The 13174-nt window shown below is 40.9% G+C and overlaps 1 protein-coding gene across 4 annotated transcripts in view; it reads right to left on the bottom strand.

Moving 5' to 3' along the window:
- The window catches only part of KIF16B (kinesin family member 16B), a 282073-nt gene that overhangs the window by 67757 nt on the left and 201142 nt on the right, over positions 1-13174 (bottom strand). For 3 of the 4 annotated variants that reach the window (XM_047744532.1, XM_047744534.1, XM_047744533.1), the window contains one exon: positions 5415-5537. The exons of the other annotated variant lie outside the window; for it this stretch is intronic. In XM_047744532.1, the coding sequence (XP_047600488.1) occupies positions 5415-5537 (123 nt within the window). The remainder of the gene's footprint in view (positions 1-5414; positions 5538-13174) is intronic. 4 annotated transcript variants of the gene reach the window in all.

Here is a 13174-nt window from a genome sequence, read left to right as displayed (position 1 = left end):
GTAGCTCAGAGCTCACCCAGAGGCTGGGCAGGGGCGCTGAGTTTAAAGGGGCCCAAGAATCTTTCTGGAATGATGAAAAGTCTGAAGTCCTGATAGGGGTGCTGGCTACATGGGGGTAGGCATGCCAAAACTCATCTAAGTACACTTAAAATGTGTGCACTTCACTGTACGTAAATTATGCCTTAACAAAGTTGACTGAAAAAATTAAATGTGACCAAAAAATAAAACACTATATATCTATTTTCATAGTTACTCCATAAAAGAAAGCTGTTTTTAGTCCCTGAATAAGGAAGATACAAAAAGACAGTCTTTTTGAATTAAATATTAAGTTCTGGTTTAACGAAAAACACAATTTTTCTCACTTTAAAGCCCAGTGATGGGAACCTCCATGGGACAGATCAGGGATCAGAAGATGAGCATTTGAGAACCACTGCTGTCTCCCTTCTTCCCCCAAATCCCAATCCCTGTACCTGACCTCAAATAGTACCTTAATTATGACTACAACTATTCATCCAGCCACGAACAATCCAACTAGAGCTATCCCATTGGGGATTACAAGAAGGCATGACTTGAATAACTAATAAATTCTATCTCAGCAAAGGCAGGCAGAGGGAACAGGAAGGGTGAGGGAGAAGTGAAGAGAACTTTGGGCAGCTACACGACTGAGTGCCTCTTCCCAGTCCCCTCTCTGGGGCCTGCAAAATCAGCTCATGGAGACTTGCACCCAGGGGGCCCTGGGTGTTCATTGGTCAGCTTAGCCCTTTAAGTGAACTAGCAGCAACCACCAGCAAGTTATATAGTCAACGGGGGTCTAATACCAGATGTCAAGACCCTTCCCTGCTGATCACAGAGCGTTGCCAGGTGCATTCAGGACCCCAGGATACCTTTAAGACCATCAAGGGGAAAGGGTAGAAAAAAGAAATTGATTTTTGTTTAAAAAAGAAGCAGCAAAGATTTTTCTGAAGTTTAAAGTGTAATAGTATAAAATATCTATATACATTAACATCAGATTTTCCTTCAAAGAAGGTCTAAAACTAAATAAACTTAAAAAAAAAAAAAAAACAATACTTTTTACCTTAACCACCTTACATCCACTGGTTCACCAAGAAAAGACTTTAGTAGTAGCCAAGCTATTACCATAAGCGTGACTGTATGTTCTAGAAAACCTTGCCAATGTACCATATAATCAGATAATGGATGGAAAAGGCTGTCATACTTAATTGTTTTTAAAGGTGTATTTATTCGGGGCACCTGGGTGGCTCAGTCTGTTAAGTGTCTGCCTTCAGCTTGGGTCATGATCCCAGGGTCCTGGGATCAAGCCCTGCGCCTGCCTCCCTGATCAGTGGGGAGTCTGCTACTCCCTCTGCCTGCTGCTCTCCCACCCCCTGCTTGTGCATGTGTGCACACTCTCTGTCAGATAAATAAAATCTTAAAAAAAAAAAAGATGAATTTATTCATTTGAGAGAGAGGGAGAGAGCAAGTGCAGGAGGGGAGGGGCGGAGGGAGAGGGAGAGAGAGTCCCAAGCAGTCACCACACTAAATGTGGATCCTGACCCAGGGCTCAATCTCATGACACTGACATCATGACCTGAGCTGAAACCGAGAGTCAGTTGCTTAACTGCATGAGCCTCCTAGGTGTCCAGGAGCCCCCATACTTAATTTTAAAATTCAAAATTTAAAATTCAATTTCAAACTGAAAAAAAAGTCCAAAATTCTCAGACCCAACTGTGTATCAGAAGTCATTAAGAGGATTCCAAGGGTAAAATCTCACTCAGTCCCCATGCTTTTTAAAAATTTATTTGTTTTTTTATGGGGCATCTGGGTAGCTTAGTCAGTTGAGTATCTGACTCTTGATTTCATCTCAGGACATGATCTCAGGGTTGTGGGATCGAGCCCTGCGTCTGACTCCTCGATGAGCATGGAGTCTGCTTGTCCTTCTCCCTTCCTCCCATTCTCGCTCTCTCTCTCCCTCTCTCAAGTAAATAAATATTAAGGAGGGACATATTGCATGGAGCACTGGGTGTGGTACATAAACAATGAATCTTGGAACATTGAAAAAATAAAGTTAAATTAAAAAATAAATTAAAAGTTTACTTTTTTTTTTTTTAAACAAACACTCATCCAGCACTTAGGAAGTGGCAGATGACATTCTAAGCACTTTACACACCTAAATTCAAATGCTGCTCACACCAGCCCAGCTGGGCAGGTGTCTTTGTCCTTACTCTACAGTAAGTCTCTTGTGGAGATTAACTGGCAGAACCTGGACGGGACATCGGCACACCCAGCACTACCCCAACAGCTATGTGTTTGCTGGCGCAGCCATTTTTGTTTTGTTCAAGAGAGGGACTGTACATTTGGGTCATGTTTGTTTCTAGTACTGAGGCCCTGAGACTTCTGTGACTGAGTATCCCCGGAGAATGTGAGACGTTCCACACACCTACCTGCGAATGTGTCTGGTGGCCCTTCCTGCACAGAGAACTGGGGATTCTCCAGGCAAATGCTCACAGGCCTCTCCTGGTGCTGATTACAGCACCTGATAGGTACAAAAAGGGAGCAAGACAATGACATGCTCTCAGAACTTGGGTTTGCTATGTTCAAAGAAAGCTGAACACTTTGGATTTGGATTTTATATATCCTGAGGTGGAAGCAGAGATTTTGAAAGGTCCCACATGATTTTCTGTATCTGGGTTCTCTAACTGCCTTCACAGTACCATCTTCACGATATTGGCCAGATCTGATATGGCCTGACCTATTATTTGCTTGCAATTTTTATTTGAATCAACTCCGCTTTTGTTCTCATTCTTTTCTTTTTTTGAGTTATTGAAGTATAACTGGTTAACATCATATTACTTTCAGGTATATAATGTAATAATTCGCCATTTTTATATATTGTTAAATGATCACCTCCTAAGTCTTGCGAATCTCCCTCACCACACAGGAACGGTTACATTTTTTTGTTCTTATGATGAGAACTTTTTAAGATTTACTCTCAGCAACTTTCAAATATACAGCATTATTAACTATAATCGCGATCTATAATGACATCCTCAGGACATGTTTTATAACTTTGGGCCACCTGTACCCATCTCACCCCCCCACCACCCCGCCTACAGATAAGCAATCACCTATCTGTTGTCTGTTTCTGTGAATATGGTCTGTTTTTCAGGTTCCACATAAAACTGAGATCACACTAGATCAATTAAGTACCCTCTTTATCCATGTCTTATCTTTTATGCATGAAATCAATTTAATAGTTATATTTTATTAACACACTTATCTGTTAAAATAAAATATATCTTGGGGCGCCTGGGTGGCACAGTCCATTAAGCAGTCAACTCTCGGTTTTGGTTCCAGTCATGATCCCAGGGTCATGAGATGGAGCCCCGTGACAGGCTCTACACTCAGCAGAGAATCTGTTTGAGATCCTCTCCATCTCCCTCTGCCCCTCCCTGCACTCTCACTCATTTTCTCTCTCAAATAAATCAATCTTTAAAAAAAAGTTTTAAATAATAAAATATATCTATGCATCAACAAAACATGTCCTCCAGTGCTGTGAGTTCTCTGTTGAGGAGAATTCAAATTCTGAGCTGGTAAAAGCCAGTCTTCACCCTCTAACTAAAAAGATGGAATTAGGGGCACCTGGGAGACTCAGTTGGTTAAGCGACTGCCTTTGGCTCGGGTCATGTTCCTGGAGTCCCAGGATCGAGCCCTGCATTGGGCTCCCTGCTCAGTGGGGAGTCTGCTTCTCCCTCTGACCCTCTCCCCTCTCATGCGCTCTCTCTCTCATTCTCTCTCTGATCAATAAAATCTTTTTAAAATATACGGGACTAACACATACACCTTCAGAAATTATTTTGATATATGTATAAATATCAATATGACATGTATGTACAAAGGGAGCTCTACACACACACAATTTCAAATGACAGAAAAGAAACTGAGCAGGAATTAGGCTTTAAGTCAGGGGCAGTGAGAAGTACTGGTTCACAGATGGGGCATAACATTTGAATAAGAAACCACACAATCTGGCCAGTAAAGTTCAAAACACCACCACCACCACCACCCAGAGAACATGTACTCTCAACAGGAACCTCAAATAAATTAATTAATGCCTAGGTTTAAAAAATAAAGAGGAAAACAGTATATAGAAATAAGAATCTGGGAGCTTGATTTACCCTAAGACTCATTTGCATTATTTCTCCAGGAAGACTGAAAGAACAGGCATGCCTAAAGGGAGAGAAGGATCCCAAAGGCCCAGGGTGTGGTCAGTGGCTGGGGGTGGGGGGGGGGTAAGGGGGAGGGGCTGGCAGCAGGCTCCCTCCGCCCTCCCTCCCCACAGCAGCTCCACGTTGGCCCGTTTGGTCCGCTTTCTTCAGTGCCCTTCCTCATCAGTATCTGCTGAACAAATGTCTTTGTTGAGAAGAAATTTGGAAACCACTAGTGTGATCCAATTTCCCCATTCTACCAATGAGAAAACCGAGGCTCTGAGAAAGTAAAGACTCAGGGTCACTCAACAAAATGCAGCAGTCAGAGCCTGAAGACCTCAGCATCCAGATTCCTAGTCTGGAGGTTCACCTCCAAGAACACCCTCATGCAGCTGCAGACTATGACCCTAGTGGACGTCATTACATCAATAACCTCACCTATGCTTGAAAATAAAGAAGGGTGACTCATCATTAATTCCTTGAGGAGGGGAGAGCATCCGGCAATATTTAATGAAGTGTTATGAGTTAATGGAACTAAATTAGGAATAGGATGAAATCATTATTTCGGAAAGTATGATGTGAGGAAGCAGGCACATCTCTTCCTGAAAAGTTGTATAAGTCAAATAAAGCCTAAAATGGATTAGGAAAGCTTCCTAAATTAATAATAACAGAAATAACAAAAAAAAACATCAGTAGTAATAAAAGCAATGGTTATAACTTATTATTATATACCAGATACTAGACTCAGCATTTTATGTGAGCTGATATCCTTGTAACATAAACATTATTATTCCCATATGTATAGATAAGAAAATCGAGCTTAAGCCCAGGGATAAGGTGACTGACTGTCATGTTTCAACTGGCACCTAATGGTTTCGCAGGGTGTGGAATTTCCAATGCTGATAGCAAAAACTCCTGCATAACCTGCAAGGGTTGATCACCCTACTTGCCAGGCTGGCAAGTGACCAGAACTTTCTTCCATGTCTGCCTGACTCCCCAACCACCACCACCTTCTATGGGATAACCTCTCCATGTGCTACAGTCTAGACTCAGCACAGGCCACTTTGTAGGAGGGCATGATCAATATGTTATAAAACAAGATGTTCACATGTAGCTTCATCTCCCTTTATAGGGAAAAAAAAAAGACAAAGAAAGACCTAGGAGCTTCAAGCCTCCATTCCTCCAGAAGAGTAAAGAAGGGGCACTTACCTTGACCTCAAACTCGAAGTGCTCGTCCTTCCCTTGCCCGCACAGCACATAGCGTGGAATACTAATTTTAATTGGGTCCTTCAGGTCGTCTGGATTTGCTCCCAAAGAGCGAGAAACCATCCGCTATCAAAGGCACATCAGATAGGGAGAACAAAGAGAAACCGAGATCATTCCTCAGCAAATACCCTACTTGGGCAGGCGGGAGAAAATGTGTTTCAAGCAGAGAAGAGAGCATCAAACTAGTAGAGTTTATTTAGAAAAATGATGGCTTCCTTTGAAAGAGAAATGCTAAGTCTCTCTCATCACAAAGGACCATTTCTTTAGGTATACTATTCCAAGAAATTAGGGCAAAAGCACTTCAAATGTTGTTTGGCTTTGAAGTTCCTTCCAATTTATAAGAACAAGTGAAAAAAGAGACAGATTACATATCCCGACTTTTAAAAAAATCAGTGTAAACCAGACTCTTTTCTGAAAAGTCTTGATCATCTGACAAACTTCTTTTTTCTTCACAGACTATCAGATTGCTGTACATAAAGCTCCAAAAGCTGGAGATCTTATTCAAATTTACTTCATTTTTAACTTCAAGGCATTTTTATATGCCTATATAGTACAGAAAGCTCTTTAAACCACAATTAAAATAAATACCAAGTATTTTCTTTAGGCTTCATATGATTAGTAATCAACCTGGCTCTGACAAATATTTATGGTCTGGATGGTAGGAAGCCAGAGGGGTTTGAGAAGGCAGCATTATGAAAAAAAATAAATCTTCAAAATGAGTTCCCTTGAGTATAAATGGGTGGAAATCTCTGAACAATCCTTATCATTTGCACTAACCTGGGGCTTTAGACAACACAAGAAAATATGTTTTTAAAGCAGTAGCCATAATAAAATGATTATCATAATCATAGTTAGCATGTATTGAATACTTACTGTATACCAAGAACTGTGCTGGAGAGTTTATATGCATCATTTCATTTAATCCTTATGATCCCCCTGTGAGGTATTAACCATTACTGAACCCTCTTTATCAGATGAGGGGCCCCAGGCTGAGAGTTGAGATAATATGAAGGAGGCAGGGGGAAGAGCTAGGATTCGAACTCAGGCTAACCAAGTGCCCACCTGTGCACCATGACGCCTTCCAGCCCACCTCCACCAACTGCTTTACTGCCATCAGGAAATTTTTAAGTAATTTTGCCCATCTGAGATAGAGTCAGCTCATGAACACTGAAACATACACAGAATTTAAGAAGGAAACTCCACGATTCTGCAGTCAAACTCACTTATTGTGGTCCTGGATCCTGAGCCGGGTGTACCATAGAAGACCCAACCTAGCTGTGTGAATGAAAGCTCGGGTTTCTAGATGACAGAGAGGTGTACAATGTGGCTCAGATTGCTGCTTTCATCTAGCTGACACTGCCAATATTCTGGCATGCTACGAAGTTAACCAAAGTCTTCTAGAACATCTAATTTTTTCCCTGCGTGACCAGTCACCCAAAACAAGAACCATTAATTTTATCGCAATGGTACACCTATTTAGCTGTCCCTGATGTCAAAGACCCCAGGGGAAATTCTTTAGAAAAAAGAATGTCTCAACATGTGCACCGCCAAAGACCTTTTGGTTCACTGACAGTATGTTTCCAAATTACTGTAAAGGTGGACATTTCCTGAAACATGGAATATGTGTATCTCTTTGAAGGGTGAAAAGGAAGAGAAATAATTCAGTGGTTTTATTTATTTTCAAAGAGCACATTTACTGTTAAGAAATGTCTCTATGGTTGAGCCATGAAGTCTTGCCTTGCTCCCTAAGCCCCCAAAATCTTCTATGCCATACGTAATAGCTACATTTTTAAGTAGGAACATAACCTCTTCACCAGATCTGCCACAGTCACTTGAGAAATCCAATGGTTGTAGTGTGTGTGAGTTTGGAGCTCGAAGTTGGCAGCTGAGGGAGAATGCCCTCAGCAGAGGGGAATGCTGCAATCCGGAGCTGAGGCCAACAACTGGTGATACGAGTTGAGAACTCAAACCCATGCACTCGGCCTTAGGAGGACTTCACCCTCTTAACCAGTTACACCCAAAGGCTAACGCCACAGCTCATTTGATGAGACGCTCTCTCTGTCCCAAGAGGTCAGAATGAGGAAAGGAAGAAGGAGGAAGGTAAATTCATGAGGGGCAGTGTATTATCACATGTATTATGGGTTCTTAAAAAATATCACATGCTATTATGTGGATAATAGCATCGAGCATAAATACTCAGTCCTGAACCTCTATCATTACGGGCATCCCTGAAATATCACTTGGGATCCCACGGGTAAGTCATGTCAAAGACGCAGAGAGTGGAAAGAGAAGACCCAGAATCAAATTCTAGCATTAGGACTTTGTCTGAGCCTAACAGTCACCCACCCACCCTCTCTGCACTTCAGTCTCATGCCTATGGAAATGGGCATAGTATTTAGCAAATCTCTTCTACACAGCAGGAACCCAGCTGTGAACATGACAGTGTCCTGCCCTGGGGGACTTCTGGTTAGAGGGAGACTGACAAGTAAACTGATAATTCCAGCAGGATTAGAAAACTGTGATGGGGGTTTATAGCATCCTTATTTACAACAGCCAACCTATGGAAGCAGGCCAAGTGTCCAATGACTGAGGAATGGATAAAGAAGATGTGATGTAGGCATACAATGGAATATTACTCAGCCATAAAAAAGAACAAAAACCTTGCCATTTGCAACAACATGGATGGAGCCAGACCATATTATGCTAAGTGAAATAAGTCAGAGAAAGACAAATATCTTATGATTTCATGCCTATGTGGAATTTAAGAAACAAAACAAGCAAATGGAAAAAATGAGAGAGACAGAAAGAGCAAGAAACAGATTCCTAATTATAGGGAACGATCTAATGGTTACCAGAGGGGAGGCAGGTAGGGGGATGGCTGAACTAGGTGATGGGGATTAAGGAGTGTCCGTGTCACGATGAGCACCAGGTAATGTATGGAACTGTTGAATTACTATATTGTACACCTGCAGTGAATATAATGCTGGATGTTAACTAATTGGAATTAAAAAATTTAAATAAAAAAAGAAAATTGTGATGGGGCACTGAGTAAGAAAAACTGTGGCAGCTATCTAAATGCCATGACTTTTACTGAGGAAGAGCTGCAGCCAAAAATATCCAGATGTATTATTAACTAAGCAAGGGAGACTTAATTTTAACCTCCTGAGTGCCTTTTCTTATAGGCACCCTTCGGGTATACAATCAAACACTGGTATCTCTTACTGAGCACCCACCATGTGCCATGTACAAGTTTAGGTCCTGGGAATACAAAATAAAATAACTTCTACAAAGTCTCTGTAGTTTCTAAGACCTTTAGTTTTTCTCAGCTGCATCAAATTTTGAACAAAGATTTGGTTTTTCCACTCCAGATGGATTACATTCTAAAGTTAGCCAACTTCACTTTCCCTTTTTATAAGTCAACATTCTAAGAGGGATAAGACTGAAACTGATGGTTTGGTTACTACATAGACATTTTAAGACTGGAAAGTTCTCTAAGAATTTTATAATCGTGAAATCAATCCCGAATGAAAGGAAAGCTGCTTAAAGTTCGGGCTCACTGATCCTTTTAAGAAAAAAAAAGCCATGCGTTGGATAATTTACAAATTTGGGTAAATGGGTGCATGAATGAAATAGGGACCATTTATCTGGGAAGAACTGGATCTTGTAATGTTTATGTTGCTCAGCTAAATCTTATAATGTTTATGTCACTTGCCTAAATCTGGTCGTGATCCCAGGACCCTGGGCTCGAGCCCCTCGTCGGGTTCCCTGCTCAGCAGGAAGCCTGCTTCTCCCTCTGCCTCTCCCCTTGCTTGTGCTCCCTCTCTCAAATAAATAAAATCCTTAAAAAAAAAAAAAAAAAAAAAAGAGCCATTGCCCCAGTCACAGGATCAGACAGTGACTTTTAACTGCACCCTGTGCTGAGAAGATAGATACTTCTCTCTCCATTATTTAATAGCATGTTGGGGGCTAGAGATATTGTTACCACCCACAGGCACAGTTTACTTCAGTCTCAAAGATTTCAGAGTAGCTAAATATTAATGAGTGTAGAGAAACGTACAATTGCAGAAATGATTAACTGAAAAATAAACTAGGGATCTGAAGACATTTGAGCTTTATCTATGGAGAGAGGAACAGAGAGACAAATCAAAACTATGTGTTTCCATCAAACCACTGCTGCAATGTAATTTTTAGAAACTACTTTTGGCAGTCAACTTTTATGAGAAATGTAGACTTCTCAGGACACGGCGTGAAAGGTTCCTGACATACTCCTAAGGCATGTTTATGTTGGAAAGGAAGGAGAACTAACATAAATGTCTCCTAAACTTAGTTTTTATTTGAAAATAGCTATATTTTGAGTATCTGGAGTTTTGTGCTAGACAAGTAAACGTGTGCTGTATCACATTACATCCTATTATTTAAGGGAACTTTTAAATTCCCATGGAACTATTTATTTTGGAATCAATCACAGTTTCCCTACTTGTGGCAAAGAAGATGCTTAGACTTGGAAAGGAAGTTGGTCATACATCTTATGAGGGGGTGAAGAAACATGACAGGACAGAGGCACCTCTTACAGCAGAGCTGGATAAACACACGGGACATTTCAAGGAACTTTACATACCTTGTGGAGTGGTTCTATTTAGAAATGAAAGGTCAGGCAAAAGTATATAGTGAATAACTTGGTTATATTTCTCTAAATAAGAAATACCATCTTTTAAAATAAGATACGAAAAAATTTTTTCTGGTAGCTTTTAATGAAATAATCTCTTATGTCAACAACTATGCTACTTTTCCATTGTTGGGGAAACACTATAGTCGGGTCCTTAGCCAAAGAAAGCAAGCGGAACATGGGCTACATTTTGAATATTCAGATTAGAATCTTCTCTTCCTACTCAGGCTGTCTCCTTCAAAAGGGACAATTTAAGGAAATTAATAGGAAGTGGCGTTAACATCCACTCGGATCAATGTCGGCACCGCAGAGGGCACAGAATGGACCAATCCTACAGGGAGTCATCAACATTTCCCCTAAATACTCTAATTAAGTACCAGATGGTGGAATTCAGTGTATGCTCTGACTAGGACAAGGTCAGACCTAAGGACTGCCATCTGATCTCCTAGAGCCAAATATCCAAGGTTTGCTTCTTAAACACAGGCAACCCTGGCTTTTTATCAGCTTTAACACAATTGCCAATTCTCCTCTCTCTCTGTTCCCAGCAGAGCTGGTATTTTGACTCCCTCCTCTTTTCCACCACACAGGCCACAATGATGGTTCTAATCAGAGCTATGATGTAGCAAGGACCTCCTATGCCCAGAGGCAGAGAATACAGAGACCTTGCGTGAGCATGTGCAGATTATGAATAAAGTCGAGAGTCAAGACATGTTTATATTCATCTCCAGAAGGGGACACCTGCCTCGGCTGTGAGGGGACCTTCTGCTAATACCACGTGGCCTCTGAAATCAGAGTACACAAAGCTGGAGTGGAGTGTGCCAAGGGATGTAGCCACACATGCTACAGGCATCCTCTGACCATGAAGAGACGACGCTAACCTGATCTCGTTTTAAAGTGACGGGAGTTAAAAATACTTGCATGAGGAAACAGGAATAAGGGCTTTCAAATAAAGGAGTATTCCTTTCAATTTGATTATAGATCTTTAGGGATAAACTAACCAGAAAATGATAAACTGTTGGACATAGATATTTGTGGAGTATCTTATTTACCTTTAGTGGCCTTAGGGCAAATCCAAAAGGATTTGGATCTAAATCCAAAAGGAGCTAATCCACGACTCTTACCAAAATAGATGATTTCATCCCTCTAGATCTGAGGTGACCAACATTGTTTCAAAGTTTGAAAGACCGGGTATCTGATGAATGTTTCAACTGGAAACTATTAAAAACCTTACCATCTTTCTCTAGATCATGAAAGACTGGTCCCTTTAATGGTCATTATCTCTGGATAACTCACCATTAAATGGATGAAATTCTCAAAAGATTCGAGAATGGGTCTAGTATGACTGAAGGCGAACAGGGCAAAAAATGCTAAGTGGCTCTTATGCCAAACATAAATATTGACAATTTAGGATGTTCAGGAAGGAAAACGTGGTATTTTTTCTAATTCTACGATGTGACTGATTATTCATGAAGGTATCCCTCATCTTCACTGATTTTTGTGGAGCCCTAGTTTTGGTACAATCTGTGCTCAGTCCTAAGGCCCAGGAGAAATTAAAGTTGGAAAGCAGGGGAGAATTCCATCAGGTGTCGGTGGAGCATATTATTTAAGCTTCCGTTAGAGGACCAATGTTGAGCATACAAGGTTATCTGTGCGATGTTCACACTAGGACTGTATCCGAGCTTTTCTTCTATAGGAGCTAAAAATGCAAAGAGCAAAAAAGGAAACTTAGGTTCACAAAAGGGAATGATAAAGTTGCAAAGAAACTTCCATGGGTATTTTTTTGGGAGGGGAAAAGAAAAAAAACCCAACTCCTAAAAAGAGAAATAATTTTTAATGTCTAGAAATTCCAATAAAAGAACTTATACGTCAGAAAAAAATCAACTTCATAACTCTTTTAAATATTCATCCCTAGCATAGTCGTTTCTAAGAGAAAAATAAATCAATTAAAAAAAAAATGTACCCGGACAATGTCAGGAATAACTGTGACCAGGGAGTGACTTGGGCACTATGGGAAGAATATATGTTCTGGAGTAAGAAGGTCTGGGTTTGATTCCAATTCTAAATCAAGTGATCCTTTCCGAGTTAAACTCCTAAATATGAAGTGGATATGAAGTGGAGATTGATGACAATTCACCCATCCCAGGAGGATCACTGTGGGGCTCAAAGGAGCAATATATGGGAAAGAACTTAGTACACTGTGAACCACAATAAAAAGGTTGGTTGGGATTGTTATCACTGTAATCCGCTGTATCTTCAGCTACCAAAGGTTTGAACCAGATATTAAAAGGCAGGAGGAGTGATTTATAATAGACTCTCTTTCCTTCTTACTAACTGAATCCGTCAGTTTCATTCCTTACAAAGAAGGCTTTAAAAAATTACAAGGGTGCAATCCTAACAAGAGATTGGATGATGGTGGTTTGGAGATCATGTTGTAGAAGAAACAGCGAAGAAACTGAAGGGTGTTGGAGGTAAAAAAGAAAAATCAGAGGAGGTGAGAGAGAGAACCGTCTTCTTTGAAGGATGGTCAGGTTAAAACAGACTGTGGAACAGACACGTTCTATTCTGTTACAGAAGAATGTGAAGGATGGACAGACCCTGCAGACGGAGATCCCAGCAATGAGGATTACGGAAAGAATGCTCTAACAACGAGAGCAGTCCCCAGCGTCGAGCTGCTCTGAGGCAGGCAGTGATCAGCCTGGAGGTGTCAAGAAAAGAATGAACCGGAAAGCCACTTGAACTAAGTAACTTGAAAGGTCCTGTGACCTATGTTCTCCCCAGTACCTGAATACTTCCTTTGGGGAGAAGTCCTGTAAGTTTTATCTGAATTTTTACTTTAAATAAGAGCCTAAGACATAAAATATCCATGGTGGACTGAACTACTGGTCCCGATTTTTCTCTTCCTTACAGTAGCAGCATATGTCCAGTGTTGCCATGGCTTCTTGGTGGACGGAGTGTTTGTCGATCTCTGACTTTATACTTGGCTGCGTGACTTGTGTTGACCAATGGGACACTGGCAGACATGACACAGCCACATCTT

The sequence above is a fragment of the Lutra lutra genome, chromosome 9 (assembly GCF_902655055.1).
Source record: "Lutra lutra chromosome 9, mLutLut1.2, whole genome shotgun sequence".
NCBI classification, from domain to species: Eukaryota; Metazoa; Chordata; class Mammalia; order Carnivora; family Mustelidae; genus Lutra; species Lutra lutra.
This window is presented reverse-complemented; position numbering and strand designations above follow the sequence as displayed.